At 31.8% G+C, this 18,910-nt stretch overlaps 1 protein-coding gene across 1 annotated transcript in view; it reads left to right on the top strand.

The window, feature by feature from the left end:
- LOC143236796 (uncharacterized) overlaps window positions 1-18,910 on the top strand; it is a 133,018-nt gene that overhangs the window by 42,466 nt on the left and 71,642 nt on the right. Inside the window, exons 5-6 of the mRNA XM_076475360.1 lie at window positions 1,465-1,579; window positions 6,231-6,522. Of these exons, the coding sequence (XP_076331475.1) occupies window positions 1,465-1,579; window positions 6,231-6,522 (407 nt within the window). The remainder of the gene's footprint in view (window positions 1-1,464; window positions 1,580-6,230; window positions 6,523-18,910) is intronic.

Consider the following 18,910-nt stretch of genomic DNA (forward strand, 5'->3'; position numbering starts at 1 on the left):
GTCCTTCCAAAATAAAACATAATGTTATGACTAACCAACTAGGCTTTATAGGGGAATAAAATATTCTGCTATTGGTGATAGTAGGCTCAGTATTTTGTTAACATTTTAGAGGAGAGAGCAAAAAGATTTGATACATTATGGGAGAAAAAAAGAAAATTAAGTTAAGTAGCAGCAAGTGAAAACATTTTTATGTTACTCTTCTGTTTTAATTAAAAACGTATTTTATGTTACTCTTCTGTTTTGATTAAAAACATATTATTTTTGTTACTCTTCTGTTTTGATTAAAAACGTATTATTTTTATGTTACTCTTCTGTTTTGATTAAAAACGTATTATTTTTATGTTACTCTTCTGTTTTGATTAAAAACGTATTATTTTTATGTTACTCTTCTGTCTTGATTAAAAACATATTATTTTTATGTTCCTCTTCTGTTTTGATTAAAAACGTATTATTTTTATGTTACTCTTCTGTCTTGATTAAAAACGTATTATTTTTAGGTTGCTCTTCTGTCTTGATTAGAAACGTATTATTTTTATGTTACTCTTCTGTCTTGATTAAAAACGTATTATTTTTATGTTACTCTTCTGTCTTGATTAAAAACGTATTATTTTTATGTTACTCTTCTGTCTTGATTAAAACATTATTTTCTGTTACTCTTCTGTTTTGATTAAAAACATATTATTTTTATGTTACTCTTCTGTCTTGATTAAAACATTATTTTTATGTTACTCTTCTGTTTTGATTAAAACATTATTTTTATGTTACTCTTGTGTCTTGATTAAAACATTATTTTTTAAAACATGTTACTCTTCTGTCTTGATTAAAACATTATTTTTATGTTACTCTTCTGTCTTGATTAAAACATTATTTTTATGTTACTCTTCTGTCTTGATTAAAACATTATTTTTATGTTACTCTTCTGTCTTGATTAAAACATTATTTTTATGTTACTCTTCTGTCTTGATTAAAACATTATTTTTATGTTACTCTTCTGTTTTGATTAAAACATTATTTTTATGTTACTCTTCTGTCTTGATTAAAACATTATTTTTATGTTACTCTTCTGTTTTGATTAAAACATTATTTTTATGTTACTCTTCTGTTTTGATTAAAACATTATTTTTATGTTACTCTTCTGTTTTTATTAAAACATTATTTTTATGTTACTCTTCTGTTTTGATTAAAACATTATTTTTATGTTACTCTTCTGTTTTTATTAAAACATTATTTTTATGTTACTCTTCTGTTTTGATTAAAACATTATTTTTATGTTACTCTTCTGTCTTGATTAAAACATTATTTTTATGTTACTTTTCTGTCTTGATTAAAACATTATTTTTATGTTACTCTTCTGTCTTGATTACTATTGAAAATAATTACACGTATAATTTGTCAGACTTTTGTAACATCCAGTTTAATGTATTTGATAAAATATGTTGATTAGCTTCTTGTTTGTTTATTCAGTATTCCTGGTCAATAAACAGTACTGAGTACAGCCTTGCAAGGTTAAAAGGAAAATATGTTACTCTACCAAAGGGAACACTTCGTGGCAACATCAGTTATAATATCACTGTCACTGGTAAGCAAACACTATGTTTTATATTGTATGTAACCAAGTGTTGATGAAGTGAGCTGTAAATCAAACAGTATGTTTTATATCGTATGTAACCAATATAATGAAGTGAGCTGTAAATCAAACAGTATGTTATATTGTATAACTAAGTAAGCTGTAAATCAAACACTATGTTTTATATGCTATATAACCAAGTGAAACAGTATATGAAACATACTGTATATGAAACAGTATGTTTTATATGCTATATAACCAAGTGAAACAGTATATGAAACATACTGTATATGAAACAGTATGTTTTATATGATATATAGCTCAGTGTGGATGAAGTGAGCTGTATATAAAACAGTATGTTTTTATGATATATAGCTCAGTGTGGTGAAGTGAGCTGTAAATCAAACAGTATGTTTTATATGATATATAGCTCAGTGTGGATGAAGTGAGCTGTATATGAAACAGTATGTTTTATATGATATATAGCAACAGTGTGGATGAAGTGAGCTGTATATCAAACAGTATGTTTTATATGATATATAGCTCAGTGTGGATGAAGTGAGCTGTATATCAACCAGTATGTTTTATATGATATATAGCTCAGTGTGGATGAAGTGAGCTGTATATCAAACAGTATGTTTTATATGATATATAGCTCAGTGTGGATGAAGTGAGCTGTAAATCAAACAGTATGTTTTATATGATATATATCTGAGTGTGGATGAAGTGAGCTGTATATCAAACAGTATGTTTTATATGATATATAGCTCAGTGTGGATGAAGTGAGCTGTATATCAAACAGTATGTTTTATATGATGTATACCTCAGTGTGGATGAAGTGAGCTGTATATGAAACAGTATGTTTTATATGATATATAGTTCAGTGTGGATGAAGTGAGCTGTATATGAAACAGTATGTTTTATATGATGTATAGCTCAGTGTGGATGAAGTGAGCTGTATATCAAACAGTATGTTTTATATGATATATAGCTCAGTGTGGTGAAGTGAGCTGTAAATCAAACAGTATGTTTTATATGATATATAGCTCAGTGTGGATGAAGTGAGCTGTATATCAAACAGTATGTTTTATATGATATATAGCAACAGTGTGGATGAAGTGAGCTGTATATCAAACAGTATGTTTTATATGATATATAGCTCAGTGTGGATGAAGTGAGCTGTATATCAACCAGTATGTTTTATATGATATATAGCTCAGTGTGGATGAAGTGAGCTGTATATCAAACAGTATGTTTTATATGATATATAGCTCAGTGTGGATGAAGTGAGCTGTAAATCAAACAGTATGTTTTATATGATATATAGCTCAGTGTGGATGAAGTGAGCTGTATATCAAACAGTATGTTTTATATGATATATAGCTCAGTGTGGATGAAGTGAGCTGTATATCAAACAGTATGTTTTATATGATATATAGCTCAGTGTGGATGAAGTGAGCTGTGTATGAAACAGTATGTTTTATATGATATATAGCTCAGTGTGGATGAAGTGAGCTGCATATCAAACAGTATGTTTTATATGATGTATAGCTCAGTGTGGATGAAGTGAGCTGTATATGCAACAGTAAGTTTTATATGATATATAGCTCAGTGTGGATGAAGTGAGCTGTATATGAAACAGTATGTTTTATATGATATATAGCTCAGTGTGGATGAAGTGAGCTGCATATCAAACAGTATGTTTTATATGATATATAGCTCAGTGTGGATGAAGTGAGCTGTATATGAAGCAGTATGTTTTATATGATATATAGCTGAGTGTGGATGAAGTGAGCTGTATATGAAACAGTATGTTTTATATGATATATAGCTCAGTGTGGATGAAGTGAGCTGTATATGAAACAGTATGTTTTTTTTATATATAGCTCAGTGTGGATGAAGTGAGCTGTATATCAAACATTATGTTTTATATGATATATAGCTCAGTGTGGATGAAGTGAGCTGTATATCAAACATTATGTTTTATATGATGTATAGCTCAGTGTTGATGAAGTGAGCTGTATATGAAGCAGTATGTTTTATATGATATATAGCTCAGTGTGGATGAAGTGAGCTGTATATCAAACAGTATCTTTTATATGATATATAGCTCAGTGTTGATGAAGTGAGCTGTATATGAAGCAGTATGTTTTATATGATATATAGCTCAGTGTGGATGAAGTGAGCTGTATATGAAACAGTATGTTTTATATGATATATAGCTCAGTGTGGATGAAGTGAGCTGTATATCAAACAGTATGTTTTATATGATATATAGCTCAGTGTGGATGAAGTGAGCTGTATATCAAACAGTATGTTTTATATGATATATAGCTCAGTGTGGATGAAGTGAGCTGTATATCAAACAGTATGTTTTATATGATGTATAGCTCAGTGTGGATGAAGTGAGCTGTATATGAAACAGTATATTTTATATGATATATAGCTCAGTGTGGATGAAGTGAGCTGTATATGAAACAGTATGTTTTATATGATATATAGCTCAGTGTGGATGAAGTGAGCTGTTTATCAAACAGTATGTTTTATATGATGTATAGCTCAGTGTGGATGAAGTGAGCTGTATATCAAACAGTATGTTTTATATGATATATAGCTCAGTGTGGATGAAGTGAGCTGTATATCAAACAGTATGTTTTCTATGATATATAGCTCAGTGTGGATGAAGTGAGCTGTATATGAAACAGTATGTTTTATATGATGTATAGCTCAGTGTGGATGAAGTGAGCTGTATATGAAACAGTATGTTCTATATGATATATAGCTCAGTGTGGATGAAGTGAGCTGTATATGAAACAGTATGTTTTATATGATATATAGCTCAGTGTGGATGAAGTGAGCTGCATATCAAACAGTATGTTTTATATGATATATAGCTCAGTGTGGATGAAGTGAGCTGTATATGAAGCAGTATGTTTTATATGATATATAGCTCAGTGTGGATGAAGTGAGCTGTATATGAAACAGTATGTTTTATATGATATATAGCTCAGTGTGGATGAAGTGAGCTGTATATCAAACAGTATGTTTTATATGATATATAGCTCAGTGTGGATGAAGTGAGCTGTATATCAAACAGTATGTTTTATATGATATATAGCTCAGTGTGGATGAAGTGAGCTGTATATGAAACAGTATGTTTTATATGATGTATAGCTCAGTGTGGATGAAGTGAGCTGTATATGAAACAGTATGTTCTATATGATATATAGCTCAGTGTGGATGAAGTGAGCTGTATATGAAACAGTATGTTTTATATGATATATAGCTCAGTGTGGATGAAGTGAGCTGTATATGAAACAGTATGTTTTATATGATATATAGCTCAGTGTGGATGAAGTGAGCTGTATATGAAACAGTATGTTTTATATGATATATAGCTCAGTGTGGATGAAGTGAACTGTATATGAAACAGTATGTTTTATATGATATATAGCTCAGTGTGGATGAAGTGAACTGTATATGAAACAGTATGTTTTATATGATATATAGCTCAGTGTGGATGAAGTGAGCTGTATATGAAACAGTATGTTTTATATGATATATAGCTGAGTGTGGATGAAGTGAGCTGTATTCCAGACAGTATATTTTATATGAGATATAGCTCAGTCTGTATGAAGTGAGCTGTATTCCAAACAGTATATTTTATATGAGATATAGCTCAGTCTGTATGAAGTTAGCTGTATATGAAACAGTATGTTTTATATTGTGCATATGCAAGTCTGGATGAAGTGAGCTGTATTCCAAACAGTATATTTTACATGGTATATAACTGAGTGTGGAAAATGTAAGTAGTAGATCAAATTGTGTGTTTTGTACTGTATATAATTACACGTGGACAATGTGAGCTGCAGACAAAACAGAATATTTTATATGTTATGCAGCTGAGTGTTAACAAAGTGAGCTTGCTATCAGTCAGTATGTTTTATATTGTATATAACCATATATGGACAAGTTCTGTAGGTCAGTATTTTTTTCACAACAATATGTTATAATGATGCTGATAAGAATTTTTAACAAACCTTTCTGTCGTTGTGCTCTACAGGTTTCCAGTAAAAAATAACATAATATTATTTTCACAGTAAACATTAATTGCATGCTTCAATAAATTCATTGAGTCACTGATACATTGTGGACATGCAGTAAAGAAAACTTCAGTAATACATAGGGTTAAGAAAGAATTTGGTCTGTTTTGGATGCTTGTGCAGGAGTGCTCTGTGATAGCCTTCTCTAATTTTGAACTTATTGACTAAAAGTAAATTATCAAATTCTTTGGCACTATAATCAAATAATTTGGACTTGAACATTTGTTTTATAATCCATCTGTGTCCCTGTTCAAGGAGCAAGTTTTATAACAATGGTACAGGAACCTCCAGGTTCACTGTTTGGCACTCTAACCACTAGACTATCATCAGCTCACCAGTAAGGAAAGATTTGTTGAAAATTATTAACCTTGATTTTATGATCTAATGTCACACAAACCGATAAAACATTTATGTTTTACTCTTGAAACAAAGCAACTTACAATGAATAAATTATTTGTTCCTAATCAAATTCAGATGTTATTCAGTAGCACAAAAATAAAAATACAAAACATTGGTTGATACACACCATTATTAATTAAGTAATTTCATTATTATTTTAGTTTCTCTGAATGGATCCTCTGAATTTCTGCAAGCTATGGCTAATCATATATTCAGTGTAACCATGGAACCTCTCCAAGCCATAATAAATACATGCAACATTTCAGTTGGTGATCATCAGAATTTCTCACTAGATGGTTCTCAATCCTTTGATCCAAGCAACACTGCTGCTGAAATGCAATACAAGTGGATTTGTTTTCTACAAAACTCATCCACTGAGTGTCCTTTGTCCCCAAATATGGTGACCAATTCTTCTATCCTGTATGTTGAAGGAGGTTCTCTTAAACCAGCTATGTAAGTACAGTAGATGTTAGTTGAATATTATGCTATATAAAGTGTACTGTTAATTGATTGTATGGTGCAATCATTTCATATTTGTTAAAGATGTTCAGTTGGCTTCTTATTTATAAAAGATGTTCACTTGATTTCTTGTTTGTTAAAGATGTTGACTTGTTTTGTTGTTTGTTAACGATGTTGACTTGTTTTGTTGTTTGTTAACGATGTTGACTTGTTTTGTTGTTTGTTACCTATGTTGGTTTAGTTTCTTGTTTGTTAAAGATGTTCACTTGGTTTCTTGTTTGTTAACGATGTTGACTTGTTTTGTTGTTTGTTACCTATGTTGGCTTAGTTTCTTGTTTGTTAAGGATGTTGACTTGTTTTGTTGTTTGTTACCAATGTTGGCTCAGTTTCTTGTTTGTTAAAGATGTTCACTTGGTTTCTTGTTTGTTAAAGATGTTGACTTGTTTTGTTGTTTGTTACCTATGTTGGCTTAGTTTCTTGTTTGTTAAAGATGTTCACTTGGTTTCTTGTTTGTTAACGATGTTGACTTGTTTTGTTGTTTGTTACCTATGTTGGTTTAGTTTCTTGTTTGTTAATGATGTTCACTTGGTTTCTTGTTTGTTAAGGATGTTGACTTGTTTTGTTGTTTGTTACCTATGTTGGCTTAGTTTCTTGTTTGTTAAAGATGTTGACTTGGTTTCTTGTTTGTTAAGGATGTTGACTTGTTTTGTTGTTTGTTACCTATGTTGGCTTAGTTTCTTGTTTGTTAAAGATGTTCACTTGGATTCTTGTTTGTTAAGGATGTTCACTTGTTTTGTTGTTTGTTACCTATGTTGGCTTAGTTTCTTGTTTGTTAAAGATGTTCACTTGGTTTCTTGTTTGTTAACGATGTTGACTTGTTTTGTTGTTTGTTACCTATGTTGGCTTAGTTTCTTGTTTGTTAAAGATGTTGACTTGTTTTGTTGTTTGTTACTTATGTTGGCTTAGTTTCTTGTTTGTTACTTATGTTGGCTTAGTTTCTTGTTTGTTACTTATGTTGGCTTAGTTTCTTGTTTGTTAAAGATGTTCACTTGGTTTCTTGTTTGTTAAGGATATTGACTTGTTTTGTTGTTTGTTACCTATGTTGGCTTAGTTTCTTGTTTGTTAAAGATGTTCACTTGGTTTCTTGTTTGTTAAAGATGTTGACTTGTTTTGTTGTTTCTTGCCTATGTTGGCTTAGTTTCTTGTTTGTTAAAGATGCTCACTTGGTTTCTTGTTTGTTAAGGATGTTGACTTGTTTTGTTGTTTGTTACCTATGTTGGCTTAGTTTCTTGTTTGTTAAAGATGTTCACTTGGTTTCTTGTTTGTTAAAGATGTTGACTTGTTTTGTTGTTTGTTACCTATGTTGGTTTAGTTTCTTGTTTGTTAATGATGTTCACTTGGTTTCTTGTTTGTTAAGGATGTTGACTTGTTTTGTTGTCTGTTACCTATGCTGGCTTAGTTTTTTGTTTGTTAAAGATGTTCACTTGGTTTCTTGTTTGTTAAAGATGTTGACTTGTTTTGTTGTTTGTTACCTATGTTGGCTTAGTTTCTTGTTTGTTAAAGATGTTCACTTGGTTTCTTGTTTGTTAAAGATGTTCACTTGTTTTGTTGTTTGTTACCTATGTTGGCTTAGTTTCTTGTTTGTTAAAGATGTTCACTTGGTTTCTTGTTTGTTAAAGATGTTGACTTGTTTTGTTGTTTGTTACCTATGTTGGTTTAGTTTCTTGTTTGTTAAAAATGTTCACTTGGTTTCTTGTTTGTTAAGGATGTTGACTTGTTTTGTTGTTTGTTACCTATGTTGGTTTAGTTTTTTGTTTGTTAAAGATGTTCACTTGGTTTCTTGTTTGTTAAGGATGTTGACTTGTTTTGTTGTTTGTTACCTATGTTGGTTTAGTTTTTTGTTTGTTAAAGATTTCTACATGGTTTCTTTTTTTGTTTAAGATTGTTGATTGGTAATTTTGTTTTTCTAGAAAATGACAAACACTCGTGTGTGTGTAATTATATTGAAAACTTTATAAATTCAGAATCCACAAAATACATTATTTCAGACTAGTTATATAAAATCTTTATTTAATGTCATTACTCTTGTTCTTTGTGTATAGTATTTTAAATATGTTATCATAGTTGGAATTATAATGAAAAGAGAAAAAGAAAAAGGCCAAGAGGGTGATACGATGTGGTAGTAAATTCTACTGTTTGTTGGTAAAGAGTAGCCTAAGATTTTATTGTAGATTATGTTGACCATCTTTCTTCCCTTTATGTTTTCATTTTAAAATTAGGGATGACAAGCTGTGTATAAAACTCAGTATGTAAAATAAAAGTAACATTTATTTAGAGTAAGAGAGAATTTCCCCTTTTTTTTAATTCAAGAATTGTCTTTTAAAATAAGTGATAAAGGTAGCATATTGTTCTTATTATCTGTTATCATAATTTGCTCTCTGAATATATATATAAGGAGCAAAAGCATGCCTTCCTAATGATGGGAAAAAGTAATCTATTAATTTAAGTTATTTTATGGACTTTAAAAGGTTAATTATGTTACACTCTTTGTTTCACTTCAAGCCAAAGCTCTGAACTACATTTACCACCTGTTAAAGAAAATAATTGTTGAGCATTTAGTCGTGATGAAAACTGCTGAATAATAACATGTAGTAAATTTAAAGTTTTATTCTTTGAGTTACTTCACATTTTCGTATGTTTATTATAGTGTTATTAATTTCTAATGTGAAATACAATTTGGTATCAACATTATTCATGCTGTTTTCCAATCATTTTAAAAGTGAATGTTAAGCTATTCAAATGAAATACAAGCGAATGCTCAGACAGACACTAAAGTTCAGAATATAAGATATGAATGTTTATGAAACATTTGAATATTTAACCAATTTCAGTAGTTCCAAGGGTTAAGTATACCCTAAAGTATTTTTGACCAGGCTCAATCCAAAGATTAAAAAAGACAAGACAATTCTTTTTTAGCTACAATTGTTAAGAAAAGCCAAGTGTATGTTAGCTATGTTAGTTCCAAGGTTTAAGAAAAGCCTAAAGTATGTTAAGCATGTTAGATCCAACATTTAAAAAAGCCTACAGTAAATTAACTGTGTTGATCCAAGGGTTAATGAAAGCCTAAAGTATGTTAACCACATTAGATCCAAGGGCGAGATGATGCTAATTGTTAACCTACATAGATCTAAAGGTTAAGAAAAGTCTAGATTATATTATGTATTTATAAATAAAGAATTAGAATAGTTCAAGTATATTTACAATATTATTCGTTGGTTTTAGTACCAAATTCACATAAAAAGTATTGTAAAAAATGGAATTGTTTGAACATTTGTGATTGATTTATTTTGTAATAAAGCACAAAACTACACAATGAACTCTCTGTGCTTTGCCCACCAAGGATACTGAAAGCCAGTTTCTAGTGTTGTAAGTTCACAACTGGTGGATTGAAGTATCCTTCTAAGATATCTTTGACAGATATAACAAGGTTATTTTGCAGAGTTAAAAGATAGATGCTTTTGACAAATGATATTAATGTTTCTCTTTGTTGTCATATCTTGATATTTAAAATAATTATGTCTTCAAAAATATTGATTTCTTTATTTAAGTTTTTGTTGTTGGTTTTGTTTTGAACACAAGGCTATACACCAGGCTGTGATGAATCAAATTCATGACATTACTGCTCATCCACCATGAGATTTTAGTCTGAACATTCACGTTGTACCTTATATATTTAGTAACCATTTATTTCCAGTTTGCGTAAGTTTTGTTTTTCACAATTTGTCGAATGTTGCACCAACACCAGCTGTGGAATACTTTGACAATCACATGATTGGTTGAGTTGCCATTATTTAGAAAACTGATTTACTTATTTAAGTATTTCTTGGAAAGTGTTTCAGAAAAGTGTGATTTTTAAGTTGAAATTGTAGTTTTGATATAAAATAGTTTTATACCCTTTGTGTAGTATTCACCTGTATTTAAAAATTGCTTGAGAATCTGATGAAGAACATCTTTATTGGATACATATACTTATTAAACAGTGTCAGTTGATGTGTTCTGCAAGCCTACCAATTCCCAACATCATTTAATTTATTATTAATCTTATAAAACAAACATTTCAAATATTGTAGCTCAAACATTTTACTTTCTCATCAAGAGAACGTTTTCAGAACATAATTGTTTTAAAATTATCCCACAATGATTACCAAAAGAGGTTTTTATATTCTTAAACACCCATTCTTTAGTTATTCAAACCATTTCTCTAGTTGTCTGTTATGGGTTGTGAAGTCTTTGATATTAAATACAAATTGGAGAAGTTACTAATAATAAACTAAACAGTGTCTGCTAATTACCAATTGGAGAAATTACTAATAATAAACTAAACAGTGTCTGCTAATTACAAATTGGAGAAGTTACTAATAATAAACTAAACAGTGTCTGCTAATTACCAATTGGAGAAGTTACTAATAATAAACTAAACAGTGTCTGCTAATTACAAATTGGAGAAGTTACTAATAATAAACTAAACAGTGTCTGCTAATTACAAATTGGAGAAGTTACTAATAATAAACTAAACAGTGTCTGCTAATTACAAATTGGAGAAGTTACTAATAATAAACTAAACAGTGTCTGCTAATTACAAATTGGAGAAGTTACTAATAATAAACTAAACAGTGTCTGCTAATTGTAAAGTAATTATTTGATGACAAACAGAAAACTTGTTATACCACTCTCTAATTCTCAGTGTAAACTGGATATTTCAAAAGAGGGTGTCTTCTCTAATTCTCAATGTAAACTGGATATTTCAAAAGAGGGTGTCTTCTCTAATTCTCAATGTAGCCTGGATATTTCAAAAGAGCATGCTTTCTTCAGTTCTCAATGTAAACTGGATATTTCAAAAGAGGGTGTCTTCTCTAATTCTCAATGTAAACTGGATATTTCAAATGAGAGTGTCTTCTCTAATTCTCATTGTAAACTGGATATTTCAAATGAGAGTGTCTTCTCTAATTCTCATTGTAAACTGGATATTTCAAATGAGAGTGTCTTCTCTAATTCTCATTGTAAACTGGATATTTCAAAAGAGTATGCTTTCTTCATTTCTCAATGTAAACTGGATATTTCAAATGAGAGTATCTTCTCTAATTCTCAGTGTAAAGTGGATATTTTAAAAGAGGGTGTCTTCTCTAATTCTCAATGTAGCCTAGATATTTCAAAAGAGCATGCTTTCTTCAGTTCTTAATGTAAACTGGATATTTCAAAAGAGGGTGTCTTCTCTAATTCTCAGTGTAAACTGGATGTTTCAAAAGAGGGTGTCTTCTCTAATTCTCAGTGTAAACTGGATGTTTCAAAAGAGGGTGTTTTCTCTAATTTTCAGTGTAAACTGGATATTTCAAAAGAGCATGCTTTCTTCAGTTCTCAATGTAAACTGGATATTTCAAAAGAGTATGCTTTCTTCATTTCTCAATGTGAACTGGATATTTCAAAAGAGCATGCTTTCTTCAGTTCTCAATGTAAACTGGATATTTCAAATGAGAGTGTCTTCTCTAATTCTCAGTGTAAACTGGATATTTCAAATGAGAGTGTCTTCTCTAATTCTCAATGTAAACTGGATATTTCAAAAGAGCATACTTTCTTCATTTCTCAATGTGAACTGGATATTTCAAAAGAGGGTGTCTTCTCTAATTCTCAGTGTTAACTGGATATTTCAAAAGAGCATGCTTTCTTCATTTCTCAATGTGAACTGGATATTTCAAAAGAGCATGCTTTCTTCATTTCTCAATGTGAACTGGATATTTCAAATGAGAGAACTTTCAAATGTTCTGGGGTGCTACAGGTGGAGTCTGAAACCCATTAATTTTTAATTCTTTCAATTCTGAAAGCCATTCGTCTTTCTCCAAACTATAATTGATATGAAACTATCAATGGTTCTGTGGTATAATTCAAAACGCCTAGAGGTACAGCTCTAATAATTTACCAAAAACAGTTAGAATAATGTAAAGAATTTAACAAATAGAGTGAATTTCTTGAAATTTTCATACCAATATTCAGTAGTCCTGCATGCAAATAACATGTATATGCATAGTTCCATCATCCCTGTGAAATAAGTCCTGTGTATTGTGGAATTGGGTCGGTTTTGCAAAATGTGTATGCACAACTTGATTTTATTTTTTTAGTTTGAACTTAGGACAGCTACTCGAAGGCTATTTGTGCTCACTGTCCCTAATTTTGAAGCAACAGAATACAGGAAAGGCAGATGTTCAACACCACCCACTGTCAACTCTTTATCAGTAAATAATGAGATCAATGGTCACGTCATAACACTATCTTACATAAAAGAGCTAGCATGTTCCGTGACTGGTTTTGATCCTGCAGGTTATGAGTAGAGTGTCCTAGCCTCCAGACCAAAACACTATCTTACATAAAAGAGCTAGCATGTTCCGTGACTGGTTTTGATCCTGCAGGTTATGAGTAGAGTGTCCTAGCCTCCAGACCAAAACACTATCTTACATAAAAGAGCTGGCATGTTCCGTGACTGGTTTTGATCCTGCAGGTTATGAGTAGAGTGTCCTAGCCTCCAGACCAAAACACTATCTTACATAAAAGAGCTATCATGTTCCGTGACTGGTTTTGATCCTGCAGGTTATGAGTAGAGTGTCCTAGCCTCCTGACCAAAACACTATCTTACATAAAAGAGCTAGCATGTTCCGTGACTGGTTTTGATCCTGCAGGTAATGAGTAGAGTGTCCTAGCCTCCAGACCAAACAACTAAGGAAACTAATTATAGAACTTAGAGTTTCTGGTTTTTATGTAAATTCTGTATTTTATTGTATTGTGAGATATTTCATATAATCATTATCCTTTACTGAACTATATGTTGTGGAAACAGATAATTTTTGTTTAAGGATGAACTTAGAGATTTCTTGAACAAAGTCTTGATTTTTATTAGATTATAATAAGCTTCTGTCCTAAAGAAACAGAAGTACAATTCTTTTTTTCAGAAGGTTTTACAGAAAATTGTAAAGCTCCCTTAATGCCCTTATCAAAAAATAGAGGTCTCTGTATACATATGTAAATATCTTATTGTAATTTTATTTTTTCTGCCTTTTCAAAACATTTCATTGAAAGTTGTGGAGTTCTATAGGTGTGTTTGTTTGTAATTAAATAAAAAGAACAACAATTTTTACTTTTTACCAGTTATAATTTTTATATATCTACATTTAAAAATTTTTCTTGTTGAAAGAAAACAAAGTAAATAAAGTGTTTATAAAATACATAGTTTTCAAATTTCTATTTTACAAATTTGAGACTATATGTTACATTGGAATAAGTTTTGCTTGTTGAAAATATCAATAATATGTGGGTCATTATAAAGAAAGTTTTGCTGTTTTCTGCAACTTATCTCACAAATAGTTTGATCATAGGAATGTGAAATTACACATAGTTATTAAGGGTATTGTAGGGATAATATTGTTACAGCTGTCACACGGTGCCACTACGATGGTATTTTGAGTTCTTTCACAGGTATAAATAGGCCCACTGTTCACACTGCAATTGCTTATCTATTAAATTTAAACTGAACTTCATCATAAAAGACAAATTTAAAGTATGTAGTCAGAATGTATGTGTGTGTGTATATATAAATATATAGATAAAGAGCTCAATAATCATCATTTACAGCCATTGTTAATAGGCATTTTGAATATTTGCTATTAAAAAATAAAGAATATATAATCGTTTAATGCATTATCTTTCTAGGTTTATTATTTATGATCATAATAGATTATGACATGTTGTAATAGTACCCAAAAAGTGTTGGATATATCCCATCTCTCAAACCATATCTAAAACACCAAAGTTAAACAAGTTGACCATCATGGAAACTCTAAACAAAGTAAGGAGGTGAGTACTTAAGCTCACATCGTCTCACCTTGTACTGTCTTATGTATGTGCAATATCAAGTCACTAACTACGTATGTGCTCGGTGTTGATCTCTCTTCTACTCCAAACCTCATGACAACACTTCACCTCTAGCATCATCACTTCCACTGTCCAAGCTTCAGTCGTGATCAAGATAACCTCTCTTTCTCTCAGAGTCAATGTTTCACAGCTTTCCTGGCATCCACATTCTCAGATATCTTCTCAACAATTCATGTGTTAAAATTAAAATATGCCCAGTGGCTCAAAAATTTGTTTGGAATTAACTATCTAATTTTGAGGGTGAATAGAAAGAGGACGTTTCTGGCCATCCTGGGTTGTGTTTCAGGTACAAAAGTAAAATTGAGTTTTTCACTTTTGTAACCAAACATCATCTCTGACCAACATGTGTAAGGCCTCTGCAATGATAGATTACATCATAACAACCACTGAGTCTGCCCAAAACAAACCATACAAAAGAATGAAAGTAACATGAAACCTCCTTAAGATGTCACCAAGCCCTATTACCCATCATTACATCATAACAACCATTGAGTCTGCCCAAAACAAACCATACAAAAGAATGAAAGTAACATGAAACCTCCTTAAGATATCACCAAGCCCTATTACCTATCATTACATCATAACAACCACTGAGTCTGCCCAAAACAAACCATACAAAAGAATGAAAGTAACATGAAACCTCCTTAAGATGTCACCAAGCCCTATTACCCATCATTACATCATAACAATCACTGAGCCTGCCCAAAACAAATCATACAAAAGAATGAAGGTAACATGAAACCTCCTTAAGATAATACTATGTCACCAAGCCCTATTACCCATCATTACATCATAACAACCACTGAGTCTGCCCAAAACAAACCATACAAAAGAATGAAAGTAACATGAAACCTCCTTAAGATGTCACCAAGCCCTATTACCCATCATTACATCATAACAACCACTGAGTCTGCCCAAAACAAACCATAGAAAAGAATGAAAGTAACATGAAACCTCCTTAAGATAATACTATGTCACCAAGCCCTATTACCCATCATTACATCATAACAACCACTGAGTCTGCCCAAAACAAACCATACAAAAGAATGAAAGTAACATGAAACCTCCTTAAGATGTCACCAAGCCCTATTACCCATCATTACATCATAACAACCACTGAGTCTGCCCAAAACAAACCATACAAAAGAATGAAAGTAACATGAAACCTCCTTAAGATGTCACCAAGCCCTATTACCCATCATTACATCATAACAACCATTGAGTCTGCCCAAAACAAACCATACAAAAGAATGAAAGTAACATGAAACCTCCTTAAGATATCACCAAGCCCTATTACCCATCATTACATCATAACAACCACTGAGTCTGCCCAAAACAAACCATACAAAAGAATGAAAGTAACATGAAACCTCCTTAAGATGTCACCAAGCCCTATTACCCATCATTACATCATAACAACCACTGAGTCTGCCCAAAACAAACCATACAAAAGAATGAAGGTAACATGAAACCTCCTTAAGATAATACTATGTCACCAAGCCCTATTACCCATCATTACATCATAACAACCACTGAGTCTGCCCAAAACAAACCATACAAAAGAATGAAAGTAACATGAAACCTCCTTAAGATGTCACCAAGCCCTATTACCCATCATTACATCATAACAACCACTGAGTCTGCCCAAAACAAACCATAGAAAAGAATGAAAGTAACATGAAACCTCCTTAAGATAATACTATGTCACCAAGCCCTATTACCCATCATTACATCATAACAACCACTGAGTCTGCCCAAAACAAACCATACAAAAGAATGAAAGTAACATGAAACATCCTTAAGATGTCACCAAGCCCTATTACCCATCATTACATCATAACAACCACTGAGTCTGCCCAAAACAAACCATACAAAAGAATGAAAGTAACATGAAACATCCTTAAGATGTCACCAAGCCCTATTACCCATCATCGAACTCTTCCAAGCCCTCGTCACAGATACCTCAGCTAATCAATACCATCACTCTTCAAAGAAACAGATACATTCAGTTCTCTCTATCTCTCTCATTTTTGTTGACCAGTGATGATGATGGTTTGTCTCATGATGGAACGTTTCAGAAACAACAACCATAGGTTTTCAGCACTTAGTATAGTATCCTTCCTTTTTAGTTTCTAATTAATATTCCATAAGTCAAGCTCACCTGACAATTATTTGGCACCAGGCAATGAAAGCGGGTTTTCTAAGAGCTCACCTATTTTCCTATGGACTTTCATGTATGCAATCAAACTTTGTTTTTCACAGACATACTCTCACATGACATTTTTGATAAGTTCAAGGCAGTACATTCCTTACAAATTATTTTAATATAATGCAGCCTTTTAGTTTTGTTAACAACAACTTGCTAGAAGGGGAAGAAAAACAAGACTTTATAACCAAATACCTTTCAAGAAATTTGTTTTGAGTGCCACTTGTTTTCATCTGTTCAACTCTTGATCTCCTGATACATCAACTTCACCTTGTCAATATCCTTAATCAACTCTTGATCTCCTGATACATCAACTTCACCTTGTCAATATCCTTAATCAACTCTTGATCTCCTGATACATCAACTTCACCTTGTCAATATCCCTTGTCAATATCAATCTCTTGATCTCCTGATACATCAACTTCACCTTGTCAATATCCTTAATCAACTCTTGATCTCCTGATACATCAACTTCACCTTGTCAATATCCTTAATCAACTCTTGATCTCCTGATACATCAACTTCACCTTGTCAATATCCTTAATCAACTCTTGATCTCCTGATACATCAACTTCACCTTGTCAATATCCTTAATCAACTCTTGATCTCCTGATACATCAACTTCACCTTGTCAATATCCTTAGGATGGTGCCAAACCATGTTTAAATTTATAAACTAAATCACGTTAGATACAAATCTTTGGTTTTTAGGCTCCAACCTCAGTTAATGCATGATAATTGGACACATGTAGGACGGAAAGAAACAATAGTTTCTTAGTACCCCTGAATGTCCTTCATGTTTGGTGTGGCTCATCCAATCAACATGAAACTGAAAAGCTAACTAGAGAAACTTCATTACACGAAAATATACCATGCAGACAGAGTAAGCTCTCTATGTGTGATAACATTTGAGAAGGGCGTTCCTCCAATGTTTTGCGCAGGTTCATAAAATTCTTGAACTCTTGATAGGTCACATACAAGCAGATCACCAACACTGAAAGTTGACAACCAATTACCTGCCAATATTTGAAGTCTAGTCTGAGATTAATCTGCATTTAATGTTTCTTACACTTTCCCATGAGGTAAAGATGTAGTGTGCTTTCATAGCTTGGTTTGTTACTACACCATGTACTGAAGAACCATAAACATGTGTACTCAAACCTGCAAATGGATGCAACGTGGTACCATGCACAAGTAATATAATTGTCATAATGCAGTAGTGTGGTATACGCTACTGTTTTTTATCACTTATTAGTAACCAGGTGAAACACGAGAATATTCATGACAGAATCATCATGAATGGATACCTTGTTCACAGCACCTAACATTAACTGATTTATGGCTGTAGAAATACCTAAAGTCATGCATATATTGCATAAAGCAGAACACTCCAACATAAAATGTTTTTGTGTCCATAGTCAGATGAATCCAACCTATTCTGTATTCTGAATAGTTGTAATGATTGATCAGACACAAGTTCATAGCAGCTCCTGTAGTGGTAGCATAAGACAACTTTGACATCAGCATATCGACTTACAACTCCTGTTACATTTCATATTTCATAACTTGTGTGACACATGATGGGCTGCACTGTGGTACTTACAACTCCTGTTACATTTCATATTTCATAACATCTGTAGAACATGATGAGCTGTATATATGGAGAGAGACAAAGATCTGTTTCTTGTTTTTGAGTTTTTTTCATGTGTATTTATTGTCTGTTCTGAAGAATGTAACAAGTTAGTTACTGGGACACATGTACAGAGCAAGAGTATTACATTTGGATCAGTTTGTATGTATGTATGTCCATGCACATATCTCAAAAGATAATAAATTATGTGACATTTTTATAAGAGACAGGGTGATCTGCATACGAGATCATTTTATAAATTTTTATAAAGGAGATACAGGGAATGTTCTCAGTTTGTTGATAATAACTGTGTAAAAAGTTATTGGAAGATGATTGAATATCAGGTGCACATTGAAACTAAAATTCCAAAGATTTGCACTGGGGCAAAGGTTGGCAATTTTTCTGATTGTTCTTTTTTTATTTCTGTTAGGTAAAATGCTAAACTGCCTTTACAAGTCACTGGAATTACACTCTGTTGGGCAAAATGCTAGACTGCCTTTACAAGTCACTGGAATTACACTCTGTTGGGTAAAATGCTAGACTGCCTTTACAAATCATTGTAATTACACT

Source organism: Tachypleus tridentatus, chromosome 13 (genome assembly GCF_004210375.1).
Source record: "Tachypleus tridentatus isolate NWPU-2018 chromosome 13, ASM421037v1, whole genome shotgun sequence".
NCBI classification, from domain to species: domain Eukaryota; kingdom Metazoa; phylum Arthropoda; class Merostomata; order Xiphosura; family Limulidae; genus Tachypleus; species Tachypleus tridentatus.